Genomic DNA, 20,283 nt, shown 5'->3' with positions numbered 1-20,283 from the left:
TAGCCTTGTTACAAATAGTCTAAGTCCGATCATGGATTTTGCCAAGATAGATCAATCAGCTGAAGAAGACCTTCATTTCATCCCTACAATAATTAATCTAATTTAAGGAAAACAATGGATTTTGCATTGTTATGGTTTTTTCTTTCTTGATTTGAAGATCAAAGATTAATTGTTAAAGGACTTGCAAACATCACTAGTTTGTCAATGAATAGTGATGACTGCATCAATCTGGGTAAAGGGTTCAAAACCAGAAATCCAAGTTGGATCTGTCAGCATTAATTTTACATCAGCAACCAACCAACCAACAAACCAGCAAAGGTTTTCAATTCTGTTTGATTACAATAATACTAAATCAATAACATCCAATTCCCAATATCAGCACAGAACCAAGTTCCTATGCTAAGTCAAGTTGGCCTAGATTGCATGCAGACAATCTCTCTTTTGTTGTAGTTGGTCTCAGATCCTCCAGCCCTTTATTTCTGCCTGATGCATTTTATTTCAGATTTTGCATTTCTTGCATTTCAGATTCCTATGTGTATTAGCCTTTCCTTAGGCTTTTGCTGTTGATCCAATACGTCACAACGTTTGGCGTTGCTCTATAGTTTCTGGGCTGTTTTGGTTTAACCAATGCATGCACCTAGAAATGCTACAATAGATCTTTGGTTCTTTCTGTTGTGGATAATGAATTCTTTATTTTTCTCTACATGTAATTAGTGTAAGGAAATGTTATACTAGTAAACTTTTGTTGATCCAAGAATGGTTTCCCCATTTCTAGATTAGCTATTTGTATGTTTAAATTACAGCTAATCAATAAAGATGAGATAAAAGACTAACATGTACTCCCTCCATCGACACCCCTGTGTCGACAAAAAAAAAAAAAAAAAGTACTCTCTTCGTCCCACTTTGATAGTCCTGATTTTTTTTTCACACAATTTAAGAAAAAATTAGTTAACTTTGTTGGAACAATCAATTTAGGTAGCTATTTTTCTAAAATACCATCACATTAATTAGAGTATAACTTTATGGGAACTTGAATTGATGGTAAAAAAAGAATCAACTCTCATTAAATGGAGTAGGTTTATAGTAACAACAATTTACATTGAATAAGGGTATTTTAGGAAAATTAAAATACAACTACATTTTTCAATTGGAAAGTGGACTATAATTTGGGACAGACGAAAAAGGAAAACAGGACTATCAAAGTGGGACGGAGGGAGTATTTACAAATAAAAATACAAAAAAAAAAGAAAATAAAAGTTTGCAATTCATACTTCCACCTATTTAATATTCATGTCACTCAATTTTAAAATGGAAGAAGATATTCCAAATTAGTTCATTGATAACTTAAAGAAACAGCTTTCTTTCAAGTCCACATGGGATCATACATTTTAAAGACAACTTAAAATATTTTTACAATTTCTCATACTTTTTTACTTTTTCATGAATGCATTTTCTTAATCTACCCAAAAAAAAAGAATGCAACCTTCATATACTTGCTTGTGAAACTATAAATGTCCTAAATAAACTCTCTTTTCTGCCTTTTTATCCAATGCAAGTTTCTATATCCTTGTAGAATGAGAGAAGTCCACTCAATTGCAAGTTGATGAATATTCTAATTTCCATAATACATTTATTGTTTTGACAATATACATCTAGCTTCATTTGATTAAGCTCCTACAAAACTTCTACTCAACAATAAGCCAGGTTTACACCTAATCTTGAAAGCAATGGTTTCCATCTCCTTTCCTGCAATACAATAAACTACACCTAGGCATGCAGACTTTTTTAGTTTTCTTATATGTTTTTCTCCATTTGGTGATGTAAGAACACACAATAAAAACACTATAAAAGAAAGTTGCATATACTATTAATGCATTAAAATTATCATCCATTCCCTGAATTGCGAAATTTCGAGGAAGAAGTTTGCCTTTTTACCCCAAAAAAAAAAATTAGTACCAATCCTACTTCTTATTGTGTGACTTTAAATTACCAAATAGATGAATCTTTCTTATATCCATGTTTTTATCTAAATTTTGAATATTTTCAATGTCTTAAAGTATTTTTTTCCAAATAAAAAGACAAAATTAAAAGAAAAAAATGGATTCATCTATATATATATATATATATCCCTAAAGGGGTAGACCATGTACATAGTTGCTAGAAGAAAAAAAATCTGACAAGTGAATGAGTAAGCCATTAGAGGCCTGGATAAGGACATACCCGTAGATTTAGAAGGCAATTAAGACCAAATTCCACGTGAGATTTGTTTGGTAAATGTCAAAGATTGTGCATTTACCAAATGAAGAACGATACGTATTACTTTTGGCATACGCATATGACGCTATACATTTCTTATACTTATCTAGAGCAAGCAGGGCAAGTGGGCCCCCTTCCTCAATTATCATTAAAAATTGGACAGCTATTATTTATTTCCTTCTAATTACAACACAAAGCATAAGGTTTAGGTTAATCCACTTCTCATTAATTAGGACATTCTCTGGCTTCCAAAATGGACTAATTTAGTGATTTACTTTGTTGCCGGCCAAGGGAAGATCATGGTTGTGAAGCTTTTTGCATCCTAACATTCAACTTGTGTAAATAGATAATCAATATTTTTGGCCTATATATATATATATATTTGATAATCTGGGTTTAGATTTTCAGCTGAAATTGAGTTGTTGAAATTATTCTTGGAGTTTTACATTAATTAAATATAATCTTTCGTGATCAAATATTGACTTTAAGGTTGTAAGTTGTCATCTTAGAATTAATTATGGACTACCAATCAAAATAACTTTAAGGACTTGAAATTTCGAGACCGATTTTTAAGAATTGTGCTACAAGCTTAAATTGCAAAATACCACCCCACTAATATGTAGTTAGAATATATCACATGACTTTACCTAATTATCAAAATTGAAATTGAAATTCTCAAGCTTAATAACAGGGTACCTTAAAATTACTCCGTTCCACACTATGGAGTATCATGTCGTAAAATTTACAAATTTTTAATTCATCATCTTACTGTTTATAACAAGGCAAAAAGCATATAACTTCTCTTTATTGGTGATCTGTATCAAAGATTTCCAATGCTTAGAACTGAAGTGGGCAAAGAAATTCATGAAATGTGAAAAAAAAAATTCATGAAAAAGAGTTAGCTGACAAATAATTTCCAACATGGAAACAGAAAGACAGCCGCGAATTTGGCTAGAATGAAGCGTAGGTAGGATTTCACATATCAGAATTTGACTGACTTTTATGTCTTCAGAGTAACATTTTAAAACGGCAAGCAAAATTTGTACAATCAATGCAATCAAGAGATTTGGAAGCCAAGTCATTCAGCAGTTATCACCCACCCCTATAAAAGGGATCCATCTACTGATCCAACCGTCTCCATCCTTTCATTCTTTGAAAACCGAAGCTCATGCACTCATAGAACTCTCCTTTCATTCCTCAGCTTCTCATTTTGTTGTTATAATTTACAATTCTTGCCTTCTCCATCATTCCTACCGTTAGATTTCCATTATAAGTAAGTCCATGCATTGCACTATTTTTTTAACATTTGTTTTTTTATTTCTTGAATCCTCAAGGCTATTTATCGCCTTCTTGATTTTCTTGATTAGCGATAGACCAAAAAATGTTATTATGGTCATGTCACTTATATAGGTACAGATTTAAATAGCAATGAATTTAATCTACGTGATTCATGTCATTTTTATAGATGTTAACTACATTCGCGTGTAACGCAATGGTCGTGCTATAGTATTAGTAATTGAAAATTCAAATCTTGATATATTATTCGAAGAAAGGGCGATTTTAGTACATCAATCAATCCTTACTCATCGCTACGTGTTCAGTTTCCTAAAATGTGTATCAAAATATATGATCAAGAGATCATCTTTAAACTTAGGGATCATAAGATTTTAAATCAACGAATTAATTTTGTTAAGACTCTATTAAACCTCTCATTCTTTTTTTGGTAACATTTTTAGAAGGAAACAATTGCCTATTATTCTGAAGTTGCTTCTTTAGGTTCCAACATGTGTGTATAATACACAACACAAAAATCACTGATCTTGACATAGATTGTCTCAGGATGGATAGATTTACAATACTGTGCACTGTGGGGATGGTATTACACTTGTGGATGGCTGTTACAGAAGCAGAGTACATGAAGTATAAGGATCCAAATCAGCCAGTGAATGTTAGGGTCCGAGACTTGTTGAGTCTAATGACACTCGAAGAAAAGATTGGGCAGATGACCCAAATTGACAGAAAGATTTCAAGCAAAGAGATCATGAAGAAATACTTTATAGGTATGTTCTTTACATTAATATTTTCCGTCCAGTACATAAATTTTTTTTTTTTTTTAACACGAGCAAGTTTAGGTTGATCACTTGAAGAATTACGAGTTAGAATGCAGATTTGGCATAAATTACGAGTGGATTATGGGCATGTTTATCTGGACAAAAACTTAGATTGTTTTGGCCAGTGTAAAATGTGCATTACAGGGATTAGGCAGATGACTTGCGTATTCGTGCAAGAAAACAGGGAGAGCATTTCGGAAGTTGCTAAGTAAAAGCAACCTAAAGAATTAAAAATTTTCAATTTTTGTATAACAAGATTTTCTTTAGGATTGTCTTGCACTCTTTTGTGTGTATTTTCTTCTTTTTCATGTATATAATAAGATGATAATAATTGTTATTTATCAAATTATGTTTTAGTTGAAGTAATTAAACATATATAAAATTTTCTTAAACGAAGTAGCTTTGTCTTTTTGATGATTTGAGAATTTGAGTGTGACATCTGAAGAAAGGTCTTGCACTTAATAGTTTCAAATACATCTCTCTCACAGATTATGTCACTATGCTTCCCTTGTAAGAAAGGCATAAGTCGTAAGCCTCCTTAGACCAAAAAATACATGTTGAATGAATTTGTTTTCAATTGCATAAATAATTTCCCCTATTATTAGATCAACTCTTTTTTTTTTTTTTTTTTTTGTGTTAAAAAAATTTTTTTTTTTTTTTTTTTTTGCAGAATTAGCTTGATAAAACTAGTACACCAGCTTGTCAAACACAATGAAGTATTAATTTAATTAAAATTTGATGACAGGGAAAAAAATCCTACAAATGGTTTTCGAGGTATAATATCAGTAAGCTCTCAAAAAATGGGTGTAATATCATTGCAGATGGCACATTTAAAAAGCTAAAATATCCTGCATCCTTTGGGAGATTCTGCGAAAAATTTTCAGTTCTATGAAAATTGGCAAGGATTGTGCCCAATGCAAATTAACAAAAGACAAAAAAAAAAAAAGGAGCTGGAAGAATTTTGATTAAAGATTTTCCATATACTCTTCTAGTGTATAGCTAGAGGTAGAAAAATGGAGAAAAAAAACATTTGATTTCAGCTAAAGTCTTTCTGGAAAATTTGTTAAGTAAAATGAAATCTTGTGACACTTGGATGAATGACAATGGCAGGAAGTGTATTGAGTGGTGGAGGGAGTTATCCATCTCCAACTGCTTCTGCAGAGACATGGATCAATATGATTAATGAATTTCAAGAGGGTGCCCTCTCAACCCGTCTTGGGATTCCTATGATTTATGGGATTGATGCAATTCACGGCAACAATAATGTCTACAATGCTACAATTTTTCCTCATAATATTGGCCTTGGAGTTACCAGGTAGTTACTTTAACCTGCTGGTGCTATATTATCTAGTGTAGAATGCTATACAAGATTATGGTACCATGGAAGTTCAAGTGACTATTATTCATCTCTTCTGATCTTTGAAAATTAAGGGTAAAAGGGTTCTTAGTGATTTCTTTCTTTTGTTATATTATGTTGGTTTACATGACAATTAAAACCAGGGCCTTTTTGCTGTGTTTACACTTGAGAATTAGGCTATTTAGCACAAGAAATGTTGTTATATTGAACTGAGAAACTAGACTCTTCGGTGATTGTAATAATTTTTTGTGATATAAGTAGAACATTGAGGCAAGGGTTAGCATAGTCTCTGCTTGCCAAATCATACAAGAAAACAAATGAATTTGTAACAGCATTGCTTGATTTTCATTTTTGGAGTAATTTGCTTTGCTGAATGTACGTATGTCGTAGCTAATGACTGAAATGTTATGAACTATCATCAGGGATCCAGAACTTGTGAAGAGGATAGGAGCCGCAACTGCACTTGAAACTAGAGCTACTGGAATCCCATATACTTTTGCACCTTGTATTGCAGTAAGTAAAGCGTAGGCATGTGATTGATCATTTTCTGTTTGAGTTGGCATAACAATTTACTGATTTGGTGTTCACAGGTTTGCAGGGATCCAAGATGGGGTCGCTGCTATGAAAGCTATAGCGAAGATCATAAAATTGTTCAGGCAATGACTGAGATTATCCCTGGTTTACAGGGGGATGTTCCTGCTAATTTTCCAAAGGGCATTCCCTACATAGCAGGAAGGTATAAACTGTGTACTTACTAGCCTCATTCTTGTTTTGGCCTTTTATCACAAAAGAACCCAACGAACTCTCGTGGATAAAGCAAGGAATTTGTACTTTAACATGTCAGGGAATTCTTGCTTGCTGATTAATTTGAAAACATTAACCTAGTGGAGGTTTCATGAAACTAATTTGTGAGGTGGGAAAAGCATTTTTATGAGGGATTCTACATTGTATAAACCTTGATTTCCATTGAATGCTATAAGCTGTTACCATGCTAAAATCAGCTCTCTGTAAGGGCGTTAGATTGGAAATTTTTTTATTGTCAGCATCCTAACAAATTTGTTACTTTTTGACAAAAGAAACAAGGTTGCAGGATGTGCTAAGCACTTTGTGGGAGATGGTGGCACAACCAATGGGATTAATGAGAACAACACAGTGATTGACTGGAATGGGCTGCTCAGCATCCACATGCCTGCATATCTTGACTCCATTAAAAAGGGTGTTGCAACAGTGATGGTATCCTACTCAAGCTGGAATGGAGAAAAGATGCATGCTAACAAGAAACTCATAACTGGATATCTCAAGAAACAGCTCAAATTCAAAGTAAACTTTCCTAGCTTGAAAACTATCAAACTCATTTGTCAATTTGGGCTAGTCTGAATTATTAGCTAGTGCCAAGCTTAATGCTCTGTATGTTGCCATGTTTCAGGGTTTTGTCATATCAGATTCGCAGGGTATTGACAGGATTACCTCCCCTCCTCATGCTAATTATACTTACTCTGTCGAAGCTGGAATTCTCGCTGGAATAGACATGGTAAGTGAAAGAACCAGCATAACATAGTTAATATCATTTTGTTATATCCAAAAGATGTTGTCAGGGAATTTATTGATTTCTACATAAAATGTATGTACTGATACTCTTTCCTTGATTATTGCAGATAATGGTCCCAGAGAAATTTACTGAGTTTATAGATGACCTGACTTCACTTGTGAAAAAGAATGTGATCCCTATGAGCAGAATTGATGATGCTGTAAGGAGAATATTGAGGGTGAAGTTTGTCTTAGGTCTCTTTGAGAACCCAATGGCTGATTATAGCTTGGTCCATGAATTGGGAAGCCAGGTTCAAATACTTTTATTTGAAATTACACTCTCTTGTATCTATGCTTTTTACTTTGGAGCGAATTTCTTTGTCTGCTCAATCAATTCTGTTGCACAGGAGCATAGAGAATTGGCCAGGGAAGCTGTGAGGAAATCTCTTGTGCTTTTGAAAAACGGTAAAAATATTGATGAGCCACTGCTTCCTCTTCCAAAAAGAGCATCAAAGATACTTGTTGCAGGAAGCCATGCTCACAACATTGGTAATCAATGCGGAGGGTGGACTATTGAGTGGCGAGGACTAGCGGGAAACATCACAGTTGGTATGTTTCACAAGTTCTTCAAATAGAGCATTTTAAGCAGATATAGCTAGCAGTTTCATTATAGGCTACTAAACTGAATTTCTTGAGTAAAGAAGGGATGATGGATTTTAGAAATGTTCTAAAGCTTCTCAGAACTTTTTGTTTGAGTAATACTGTATAAAAATGGTAAGAAAATCCAGTTATAAATTTCAGAGAAATTTAGTCTGCATAGGGCATACTTATTTTTGTACCTCAATTTCAGGCCACTGTAATCGGATTCAATCACTTGGATGAAGTGAGCATATTCATGGACTATTGCATAATAAGCTCACAGTGGAAAATTGGGTTTTTCACAGGTACCACTATCTTAACAGCCGTGAAGAACACTGTTGATCCACTAACTGAAGTTGTGTACAGAGAAAATCCTGAAACAGAAAATCTTAAATCCAACAAATTCTCATATGCCATTGTGGTTGTCGGTGAACCACCTTACAGCGAAACCTTTGGTGATAACATGAATTTGACCATCCCAGAATCTGGCATTAGGACAATCACTAATGTCTGTGAAGCAATAAAATGTGTGGTGGTAATCATATCAGGTCGCCCTGTGGTGATCGAGCCATATCTTGCTAAAATTGAGGCATTAGTGGCTGCTTGGCTGCCAGGAACTGAAGGCCAGGGTGTTGCAGATGTTCTATTTGGTGACTATGGTTTTACAGGCAAGCTTGCAAGAACTTGGTTCAAGACAGTTGATCAGCTTCCAATGAATATCGGTGATCCACATTATGATCCTTTGTTTCCATTTGGATATGGCCTCACAACTTCACCTACAGAACTCAGAGCATCTCAGTAAATATTGCAGGATTCAACCTTATTCTTCTAGACGTTATAGCTTGTACATTAATTTATTGTTTTATCTATACTGAAATAGAGCTATAGCAGATTGTATTAGAATTGTCAATGACAGTTGCTTGTGGATTTGAAAGTATTCATTCTACATATAAAGAATTACAAGATTATATTTATGACATTGGTGAAGAATTTTGTTGAGAAATCTTGAACATTTTCTACAAGAAGAGTGTCCCTCTGGTGTCTGCGTTTTATGTGTGGGTTTGCAATACACTTCCATTCCCAAGGGAAAAAAATGAAGTATGATAGAAAGCCAAAGAATTAATTCTGATTATGGCTGAAAGAAAGGTAAGCTACTTGATACCCGAATCGAGTTTGATTTGATTAGAGCTCATTTGAGCTTGTTCACATATTAATCAAAACAAATATTAATATTTTGTATTCTGTAAAATTTCAATATTGGTTTGAGTTTGACTTGATTAGCATAATGCATGAAATAAACATGTAAATATTCAAACCACTTGAACTCAATTTGAGTTAGGTACGATAAAGCTTGTTTTGATTTATTTCAATCAATAAACAAGCAAAAACTTGGAACACAATTACAAGTTCGTTATAATAAACAAACATGTATCTTGGAAACTCTGATGTGACTTGGACTTTATCTTATTAGGCTTCCACTAGTGTTCATTCTTTTTTGTGGGCTCATTTAAATTCACCAATAACATGAACCTAGAAAATGTTTTTTCTTTTTTCCTCTATGTCTAATTAATAAGTTTTAGGGTTCACAAAATTAAACTCCATTTTGGCCTTCTATTTTCAATTACGGTATTGGAATCCACTTTCTTGCGGCAAGTATAATCAATTAGCAATTGTTGACAGCCCTACTTTTAGCAAAAGCGCACTGTGTCATTTTCCCAACACCAAAAATTATAATTATCAGTATAGGAAAATTCTCTGTTTCTTTTCAATAAACATTTATATACTTATATTTGCATCATTACAGTAGCTGCCATATCTTAGCTTCAATTACTTGATCAATTAATTTGAAGAAAATTTGCTTCAAAATGTGGATATTTTGTCACAAGATGATTTTTTTTTTTTTTAGAAAAGAATGTCATAAGGTCAAGATAACAGCCCCTTTTTTTTCAAGTATTTTTCCCTAGCAACGGAGGGGTGGAATTTAAAAAGCGGGAAAGAAAGAAGAGGCAGGAGAATTAGAACTCAAGATCTCTAATTCCTGGAGTCTCAACCTTAATAGTCAATTTCTTATGATTTTTACATGAATTTATGGTGGTTTAAAACTTATGGCATCATGCCATTTTTTTTCTTCTCTTTTTAGGAGATTTGATAAACAATTAAGTAGCAATTTTAATTCACATCATCTTCTAGACTTAATTAGGCTTGTCAACATTGTTGAAATGTTAACTAGGGTAATGAATATGCAAAAGATAGGACAAATATATATATATATATATATATATATCTAAGACAAATCCATCAACAGATACAGGAAGAAGAAAAAGACTTGTATTTGCTTGAAGAAAAAAAACAAGTGTTAGGTAAACGAATGAGTAAGCAATTAGAGATTTGGATAAGGTCCATAAGTGCTGTATTTGGACTAATAAGACTCCAGACTTTGCTTAGGCTGTAATTGTAAGAAAAAAGGTCGCGTATTTGACTAGTCATCAAATGTTACGTAGTGCATTTGCTGTAAGTAAGATAAATTAATTACATGTTTAGTATTAATTAAAAGCAAGCAAGCAAGATCAAATTCTGATTATCTACGTATTTAATCAGCATTTTTCCTTCAAGGACTTCAATTAGCATTAAAGTTGACTAGTTCACGAACTTTACTTGGCACCTTCAAATTGTTATGTGTGGTGTGACACTTGCACATTGCATTTATATATATTTTTTTATTTACTTGAACATTTATGTTTTTTTATTTGTTTGAACTTTTGCCTTTAATTACTTTTTTATTTTCATTTTTCGTAAATGAGAGGTTTTGAATTCAAAATTTTCTACTTATAATCTTTTCCACCGTACCACCCAACCCAACCTTCTTTGCCTTTAATCACTTTGATCTCAGTTGAGATTTAATTCTTAACCTAAAACTTTACTCTTAAAAATTAATGGAGCAACAACCTAACAATATAAAGATTAACATGATCCTAAAGTGCTCAAGATTCATGTAGAAGTTAGCTAATTAAGGAAAGACAATATGGTCAAAATAGTTAAAAGCCCAAAACTTTTAAATGTTAAAAGGCAAAGTAATTAAAAAAAAACCCAAACCCTATTCCGCCCATCACCCACCACGACCCATTACCCCCACACACCACCACTACCAACCTACTACTGCCACCACCGTCCCCCTCTCCCCTCCTCTCTCCTTTCTCTTTCCCTTCCCCCTTCTCCCCCCTCCTTCCTCCTCCTCCTCTTCATTGATTGTAGAGATGGGAAGAGGGTTACAAGGGAGGGGAAAGGAAAAGAGAGAAAGAGGAAGGAGGAAGGAGAAAGAAGGAAGGGAAAGAGGAGGAGAAGGAGGGGGCGATGGTGACAATGGTGACAATGGTGGGTGGAGGTGGTGGTGGATGGTGATAGGTGATTGTGGTAGGGAATTTTTAAAAATATCTCAATAAAATTTTAAAATTTAAAAACATCCCAATAAACAACTATAGTAACAAGTTTTTTACATACAATACTATAGTGTAATTTTTTTAAAAAATATCCCCAAAAATACTTAATTCATACGGAGCCTACATTAAACTTGCCAAACCTTACGGTTGAAATTAAGGAGCATAATTGTTTTAAAAATTGTGGAGAGGTTAGCAATCACATCAAATTCTCCCTTCGCCTTAGGAAAGCAATCTCAAGTGGCCAGCAAATTGGTTACAACAAATCAAGACAGGATTTACATGTAAGAATATTTGTTTAAAACTTCACTGACTTTCCAAGTCATTAGGATAACACAACATTGTAAGGCGGCAAGTAAAGTAACAAAAACAGTAGAAATTAGACGCCAATTAAGTCAGCCAATAGTTATCATTCACCCTATAAAAGTAGCTCCATTATGTATTTTCTCCCCAACTGAACACTACAATCTCTTGCAGCAAATTAAGCTAGAGCCAAAGATAGTGTAATGCCTTGAATTTTCCCTCGTCCAAGGTAGTAGTCCTCATATTGCCTAAACATAACTCCTACAAAATAGGCTCTCAGTCAGTTCATGCGTTACATTGTATGTCATATAAATATATATATATATATATATATTAATTACAAAAATGAAGTCTAAATATCATAATGGCGGCTTGCATGGAAAGATAAAACTACTAGTTTTACTATATAATTTTCAACTTCTCTTTTGGTTCCAATATGGCATTTAGATTATTTGGGCATATGAATTCACTGATCTTAAGCTTCAATTGTTGAATTAGGTGTTGAGATGGAGAGAGATTTGCAATCAGCATTTTGGGAATAGTGCTTCTCATGTTATTCTGCTGGGCAGCTGTTACAGAAGCAGAATATATGAAGTGTAAAGACCCAAAACAGCCCTTGAATGTTAGGATAAAAGACTTGCTGAGCCAAATGATACTTGAAGAAAAGATTGGGCAGATGTCCGAAGTTGAGAAAAAGATTGCAAGCAAAGAAATTGTAAAGAAGTACTTTATAGGTACGTTTTGGTTTCTACACTATCATGAGTACGTGAAATTTTTAGTATTGATAGGGTATAATTTGTTAGTATTTTTATTATTAATTTTCCCTTCTATCCCTGACAAATATTGTGTTAATTGCTGATATTTACTCATATTTGGTATTTGGAATCAATTTCAGGAATGAAGCAGAAAACTACCAAAAAGGAGGGACTTTGTGAAAAATATGGAGACTTCTAAGGGCTTCAATCCTTGGGCCCTTGAATTGGTGGGGGACCACAAGCTAGTGAAAGGCATTTGATCATTTGGGCTTCAAAGAAAGCAACGTAGAGAGACTTGGAACAAGAAGTACTTGGGAGGCTTTGTCCACATGTGTGGGGACCACCTAGATAGCTTTTAGTCATCTTTCTTTTGTTGCTTTAAAAGGGGACAACGTACAGAAGCAAAAGAGATCGAGGGCTTTAGTTTTAGTTTTTTAGTTTAGTTCTAGTTTTCTTTCTTTGGACTGGCCTCTGACACACGCCAGGTATTCGACAATATTCCCCAACGGGGAGATTTTCTCATGAGGCGTGGTTAAGCTTTTCTAGTCAAGGGGACAACTGACGATTTGGTTCGACAATTACTGTGAGATCGAATCTGTTTTAATTATTTTCTTCATTTATTGGTATTTATATGTTCCTTGATTTTAATTGCTATGGCCTTGTGTATGATTGATTAGTGCGCAATAATTAATTATTCATATAGGCTATTTTTGCTAAATAGGGGTAATTGAATCCGTAATTGTTCGTTATCTCTACCTCAGTAGCAACTGGCGTAATTGGGTTTATGTCAGGGGAGCATATGATCTAATTTAAACAAACCCTCATAGCGTGTAGCGTGTTTGTTGGTTAGGATTGGGCCTTTCTAATTATTAATGCAATCTAGAAATTAAATCCTACGGTCGTACCTAGGGTTATTTTTGGGTTAGAGAAATAGCTAACGGTCTAACGGTCGTACCTTAGCTATCGAGAAATTAAGGTAGGGTTGGTTGTTTATCGTGTGCATGACAACTATAACTAATCTATTGCTAAATGTTGGAATTATTTCTGCATCAATGATCAGTGCATGAACCATTTCTGATGTGTACCCTTGGCTAGAGTTTCCCCAATCATTTCTTTTAATTAATTATTTTCTGCAGTTAATTTATTTAGTTAGCATTTAATCCAAAACCCCCCATACTTTGGACTCTAGAAGAAACAAATTATCCCCAATCCCTGTGGATTCGACCCTACTCACCGCTATATACAAAATCTGTATTTTTCTCGAGTAGGTATTTATTATTGTACAGGTTCGGCACCTGTCAAGTATCATGACTTGATGACTTGCATTTTCTGCGGGATACTAAAGGTACTTGATAACTGTTTTTTTTTTTCCTTGAAAATGATAATATCATCAAGGAGCAAATATTGGAAAATAAAATGAAAATGTATTTGAAGATGATCTTAGGTTGCTTCATATATATAGTGCACTTGTATACGTATTATCTTTTCATGAGATGCTAATTCTATACATGGATTTATTTTTTTACCTTTTTTTATTGGCAATATCAATACCCGTTTGCTATGTAAAACTAGTTTCGTTCTCAATTGTATACTCTTTTCTTTTGGCACTAAGTTGGATTGGTTTTTAAAATGTGAAATGAAATTATATGTCTATATGTATGTACGTACGTATGTATATATGTGTTTATATATATGTACACACATATATATATATATATGTGTGTGTGTGTGTGTTTATATATATGTGTGCGCGAGCACGTGTGTGCTTGTGTGTGTATAATATATACATTTTAAAAAATCTTTATACTGACAGAGTATATATCTATACCGATTAGTGTAAAAAAAATTTGATAGTATATATAACATTAATGCTATATGTGTGTGTATATATATATATATATGTATATACATACACACTTTAAAAGAGTTGAGAAAAATAAAATAAAACTAACTGGCCCACTTTACAACTCAAGTGCGGTGCAGAAATATGGGCTGCGGCCTACTGGCAGCCGCAAATATGTGGGCTAGCTCCATGAGGCGGCCAGGGAGGATGTAGAAACTGCAATTTCAGCCTGCACTATTTCTATTGCTTCACTCATGATTAGATATGTATAATATCATCAACTAGTAATAAAGAACCAAAAAAGAATTAAATGAATACAAAATTTTTCAACTGTCAGTTAATATATTTAATTTATACTCAATTAATTATTTGAACAATATATACTCACACTTATTACCTCTTTGCATTTGGACAAATTGTAGACTTAATTCATTTTCTGATCCTAAAAGTAATAAATTTCTAGAAAAACAAAAGAAAAGCAAGCAACTATGCATAGACAGAATAGGTATAAATACTCAAAATCATGACATATCATCACTAATGGGAATTTAGCTATCGTTAGCAATTAAAATGGTTTCATGTAGACTTGGTTTAGAATCTCGCACACATTTCTTCTCTGTTTAAAAGCATTTAATCTATTTAAAATATACTAAAAATTTTCAAAAGATAGAAAGAAAAGAAAATCAAAATGTCCTAAAACCCTTTTTCTTTTGTTCTAATTCAATATGCTTTTATTTTATTTCCTACTTGGAAACCTCCCAAAAAAAAGCAAAAAATAAAAAATAAATAAAAAATGATTTGAATTAATGAATTTTTGTGACACTAATTAGAGGAATTGAATTGGCAGGAGGTGTATTGAGTGCTGCCGGGACTGCCAGTTCTCCAGCTCCTAGAGCTTCAGCTGAAGCATGGATCAACATGGTTAATGAGTTTCAAGAGGGTGCACTTTCAACTCGTCTTGGGATTCCTATGATTTATGGTATTGATGCCATCCATGGCCACAACAGTGTCTATAATGCCTACCATTTTCCCTCACAACATTGGCCTTGGTGTTACCAGGTGACATTTGTGCACCATCACATTATGATTCCAAGAAACATTTCAAGCTATAGTAGATCTTTTTGTTCTTGGCATTTAAACCTAAAAGGGTCCTTATTTATATACCATTTAAGGAATTTCCATCTTTAGTTTGCATGAATTTTTGGAATATTATGTAAGTATTAGATATTTTTTTTAAAAAAATTAATGGCATTCTTTTATTCAGTGCAAGTGAGTTATGCAGAGTGTGGGATGTTTTTGGAAGTGAATTTGGGAGTACTTTTTGTAGAAGGTTGCTTGAATTCTTTGGGATGATACGAGTAACTTCAGCCAAGGGTGAGCGTTAGTGGTTAAGAAAATACCTACTAGTAGCAAGTCTAGCAAATCAGCTGGAGTTATATTTGTCTTTGAACTTGATTTACTGCATTGATGTTGTGATAATTTGCTGAAAATGTTCATATCAACTATCAGTAGGGATCCAGAACTTGTGAAGAAGATAGGAGCAGCAACTGCGCTTGAAGTGAGAGCTACAGGGATCCCATATGATTTTGCACCCTGTGTTGCAGTAAGTTCACCATTGGGCATCTGCCTGATTCTTTGTTGTTGCAATTTAACTCCATTTGTTGACTAATTATGTCTTCTTAGGTTTGTAGGGATCCAAGATGGGGTCGCTGCTACGAAAGCTACACTGAAGATCACAAGATTGTTGAAGCAATGACTGAATTTATCCCTGGCTTACAAGGGGACGTTCCAGATGATTATGCTAAAAATTTTCCATATGTGGGAAGAAGGTATTATCTATTTACCTTCACTTTACTGGTTATGTTTCTTTGATGAGGAGTAACACGCCTCTAGATGGCCTTACTGAAAAATTTTGCATAAATGGATTACAATCGAGTAGTGGGAGCCGAATATTTATGAGTTATAGTTCTTGTTGTTAAGCAGGAATGTAGCAAAGATTGATCTTTGTCTGGATTGAGCATAACGAACCACAAAAATCAACTGTACTTGTACAAAAATTGCAAAATTATCTGATAACTGTTTTGAAGATAACTATCTGATACTTATACAGAAATTGCAAAATCTCTTCAATCTGCTCATGGTTCTTCTGATATAGTATTCTGTGTTTCCTTGGGATTCAATATTTGCTAGGTATATAAAAGATATCCTAATACATCATTAATTTCAATCAAGGGACAAGGTTGCAGGATGTGCTAAGCATTTTGTGGGGGATGGTGGGACGATGAATGGAATTAATGAGAACAACACTATAATTGACTGGAATGGGATGCTCAGCATCCACATGCCTGCGTATCTCGACTCCATCAGAGAGGGTGTTGCTACTGTGATGATATCCTACTCTAGCTGGAATGGAGAAAAGATGCATCCGAACCATGAACTCATCACTTGATACATCAAGAAACAGCTGAATTTTAAAGTAAAGTTCCCAAGTTCGACTCATTAGTCAATTTGGTATATTTGAATCATAAGTGACAACCGTGCATATTTCCATGCATGTTGCTGCATTTCAGGGCATTGTCATGTCAGATTTGGGGGGTCTCGACAACATTACCTCTCCTCCTCATGTCAATTATACTTATTCAGTCCAAGCTGGAATTCTTGCTGGAATAGACATGGTAAGGAAAAAGAACCAGCATCATATAGTGACTTTAATTGCTTTTGAAGTGATGAAGTGTTTGTTTTAGAGGCTTAATTCAGGGTATAGTTTTCAAGTTCAAAGTGCATTGGAAAAATCATAGTGCAGGTTACTGCTTCAAGTCATTTTTTTTGGGGAGAAAACTACCAAGTTTATTGGTAATCTTTGTCTTATTGCAGGTCTTGCTCCCACAAAAATTTAACTAGTGTATTGATGTTCCGACTTTACTCGTAAAGAAAAATGTGATCCATATGAGCAGAATTGATGACGCAGTGAGGAGAATTTTGAGGGTCAAGTTCATCATGGGCCTCTTTGAGAATCCAATGGCTGACTACAGCATGGTTCATGAACTGGGAAGCCAGGTTCAACATGAAGTCTCCTTTCTGATTTTACTTTCTCATATATGTATTGTTTCTAACTTGGGAGAACTAATCAATCAATACAGGAGCATAGAGAATTGGCCAGGGAAGCTGTGAGGAATCTCTCGTGCTTCTGAAAAATGGCAAAAATATTGATGAGCCACTTCTTCCTCTGCCAAAAAGAGCATCAAAGATACTTGTTGCAGGAAGCCATGCTCACAATATTGGTAAACAATGTGGAGGGTTTACAATTGAATGGCGAGGTCTTCCTGGAAATATTACAATTGGAATATCTTGCAACTTGTTCCAGTTACAGCCTTTTGTGGTAAATATACCTATTGAATTTGATTCCAGGATGCATCTGAACTTGGTTTCTCTAATGGAAAATTAGCAGCACTACTTAATAGTTGTTGTTCAATGGTTCTAGCCTCAAATTCCAAGCTATTAATCAGAATTCAGCATATTATAGTGGTAGAATCAGAGAAGAGAGAATATGTGGTCATGTACTTTTTGATACTAAACTACCAGTGATTCATGTGGCTTGACAGGTACCACAATCCTAACAGCTGTTGAGAATACTGTAGATCCACATACTGAAGTTGTACACAGTGAATATCCCGAAACACAGTTTCTGAAGTCCAACAAATTCTCATATGCCATAGTTGTTGTTGGTGAACCGCCATATTGCGAATCATTTGGAGATGACAAGAAGTTGACGCTATCAGAATCTGGCATCAAGACCATCACTAATATCTGTGAAGCTGTACAATGTGTAGCCATAATCGTATCAGTCCGCCCCTTGGTCATCGACCATATCTTCCTAAAATTGATGCACTGGTGGCTGCTTGGCTTCCGAGAACTGAAGGCCAAGGTGTTGCTGATGTTCTACTTGGCGACTATGGTTTTACTGGCAAGCTTGCAAGAACTTGGTTCAAGACAGTTGATCAGCTTCCCATGAATGTTGGTGATGAACATTATGATCCTCTATTTCCATTTGGATATGGCCTCACAACTTTATCAACAGAACTAAGGTCATCTGAGTTAATGTTACAGTATTCAACCTCATTCTTATGGACTGTACCTTCAATTTCAAGTCTTGTCTACCCTGGATTAGTCATAGGCTGCATCTTTTTCCTAGATTACAACGTTTCAGGGAGAATGTACAAAATTGCCAGTGAGCATATATAGAAAAGATGTGTAAGGTGATGTTTTAGGAATGATTGAAGAATATTATTGAGTACTGAGAAACTTTGCAAATCTTTTTACACTAGGGAGCTTTTATGAGTATCCAACCAAATTGGCAATTGTAATATGACTATAGGTTCACCATGCTCTATTATACATGTTTTGTAGAATGTTTTTAAATTTTACCACAATCTTGGGAATTTTTTTGAGATTTCTGGGCATGTAATGTCTTGAGTATTAATAAAATTCTTACTCACCCAAATTTAGAAATAAGAGGAAATGAGTCTTAAAGTATAGGATTTGCATCAACCTAAAGTGACATAAGATGAAAAAAATAAAGAAAGAAAATGAATTGATGTCCAACGAAATTCAAATATAGCTATCATGGCTGAAAATAATGGCAGAAAAATGTTCCATTCCAAAATCAAATGGCAACAACGAGTCAACATAAAAGCTTCACCATAAGCCATTAGAATTTGATGAGGGCAAGAACAAAAGAAAGAAAATTGGGATAGTGGTCTTATTGCCAAGACTCTTTCAAATTGCTATGATTGCTCAGACTTTCCACTCTGGTTGTGTGGACAAAGAAAGTATGCATTCCTTGTCCACTTTTTTATCAACATTTTGCCCTGCAACACAAGGACTAGGAAAGTGGAATCCTACAAAATGTGTGCCTCCCTATGCCCATATGAGTTTGTCCCCTGTGACTTTTCCCTTTTATTTTTCTCGAAACGGTAACTTGATTCTATTGATTTCAAAAGCTATACAATTGCGAGCTAATTTTGTTGTTTACATGATTTTTATATTTACTTACTGAACAAAAGAAACACATTTGAAACAACAAAAAATTGCCCCTTGCAAGTAATAGGAAATATTTTGCTATTAACTAATTGTCTAAATTTTTAGGGATAATTTCAGATACCTCCCTCAAGGTTTCTAACAATCACACTTAAATATCCCTAAAATTAAAAATTACACTCACCTCCCCTTTGTGATGGATGCGACAATATGTCAGCATCAAAAGCCTCCTAATGACCAACTTGCCCTCAAAATGTTGTGGCTAATATTATTGCAAAAATGTGAGAAAAAATTGCCTACAACAATAATATTTTTTTATTTGCTTCTTGGCACGAGCATCTGCAAAAGAAAATTTGATTTTGTCATTCCTCAAATGCCATAGAGAGGAAGAATGTCAAGAGTTGAAAATAGCATTCATTTTTTACATTTTATCCAACTTATATGCTGCCAATATATAACTGTTGCAACTTGTCCAGCTCTTCTTGCTTCTAATGATCAAAAGTGCAAAATTGTACATGTACTCTTTGTTGTACTGAACGGATCCCTATTGGTTTCATATCTTTTTTCTCTTTTTTAATTAATTTTTATAAACAAAAGTGGCAAATGTTTGGTTCAGAATATAAAGAGGGCAAAGTTGGCAAAAATTTGTACGTCAGTACCTTTTCCCACTTTTTTTTAGTGACAGTGGCTGCAATATTTATCAAATATGTCCATCAAAGGGAGGTGATTGTAATTTTTAATTTTAGAGGGTATTTAAGTGCAATTGTCCGAAACACCTAGGGAGGTATCTAAAATTATCCCAAATTTTTAATAGAAACAAAGCCAAGCTGTGTGTGTATGTGTGTGAGAGAGAGAGAGAGAGAGAGTTTTCAAGCTAAGTTTTTTTTTCCTCCTTTTTTCACTTGGATGTAAGGATAAAAAAATTTAATAAATTTTCAAGGAACTATGTTTGATATGAGTAGTATTCAACCCGAAGGTCTCGATCATCCAAGCTCAAATTTAAATTTCTTTCACTAAATAG

The 20,283-nt window shown here is 34.2% G+C and overlaps 1 protein-coding gene and 1 pseudogene across 1 annotated transcript; both read left to right on the top strand.

Annotated features, from left to right (window-relative positions):
• Positions 1 to 4,096: 4,096 nt before the first annotated feature.
• LOC113779678 (beta-glucosidase BoGH3B-like) lies at positions 4,097 to 8,715 on the top strand. The gene is made up of 9 exons (XM_027325361.1): positions 4,097 to 4,316; positions 5,478 to 5,682; positions 6,147 to 6,237; positions 6,315 to 6,460; positions 6,801 to 7,044; positions 7,151 to 7,255; positions 7,380 to 7,562; positions 7,659 to 7,860; positions 8,196 to 8,715. The coding sequence occupies exons 1-9, from the start codon at positions 4,097 to 4,099 to the stop codon at positions 8,690 to 8,692; spliced, it is 1,893 nt and encodes a 630-aa protein (XP_027181162.1). The 3' UTR covers positions 8,693 to 8,715.
• A 2,429-nt stretch (positions 8,716 to 11,144) lies between these two features.
• On the top strand, positions 11,145 to 18,467 carry LOC113772518 (annotated as a pseudogene).
• The last annotated feature ends 1,816 nt before the right edge of the window (positions 18,468 to 20,283 follow it).

This window comes from Coffea eugenioides, chromosome 1 (assembly GCF_003713205.1).
Source record: "Coffea eugenioides isolate CCC68of chromosome 1, Ceug_1.0, whole genome shotgun sequence".
NCBI classification, from domain to species: Eukaryota; Viridiplantae; Streptophyta; class Magnoliopsida; order Gentianales; family Rubiaceae; genus Coffea; species Coffea eugenioides.
This window is presented reverse-complemented; position numbering and strand designations above follow the sequence as displayed.

What these genes read in the sequence shown, in the direction of transcription:
- LOC113779678 (XM_027325361.1), top strand. Translation starts at nt 4,097, where the DNA reads ATGGATAGATTTACAATACTGTGCACTGTGGGGATGGTATTACACTTG. An exon ending in CATGAAGAAATACTTTATAG is followed by an intron (nt 4,317 to 5,477) that starts GTATGTTCTTTA and finishes TGACAATGGCAG; the next exon opens with GAAGTGTATTGAGTGGTGGA. An exon ending in TTCTCGCTGGAATAGACATG is followed by an intron (nt 7,256 to 7,379) that starts GTAAGTGAAAGA and finishes TGATTATTGCAG; the next exon opens with ATAATGGTCCCAGAGAAATT.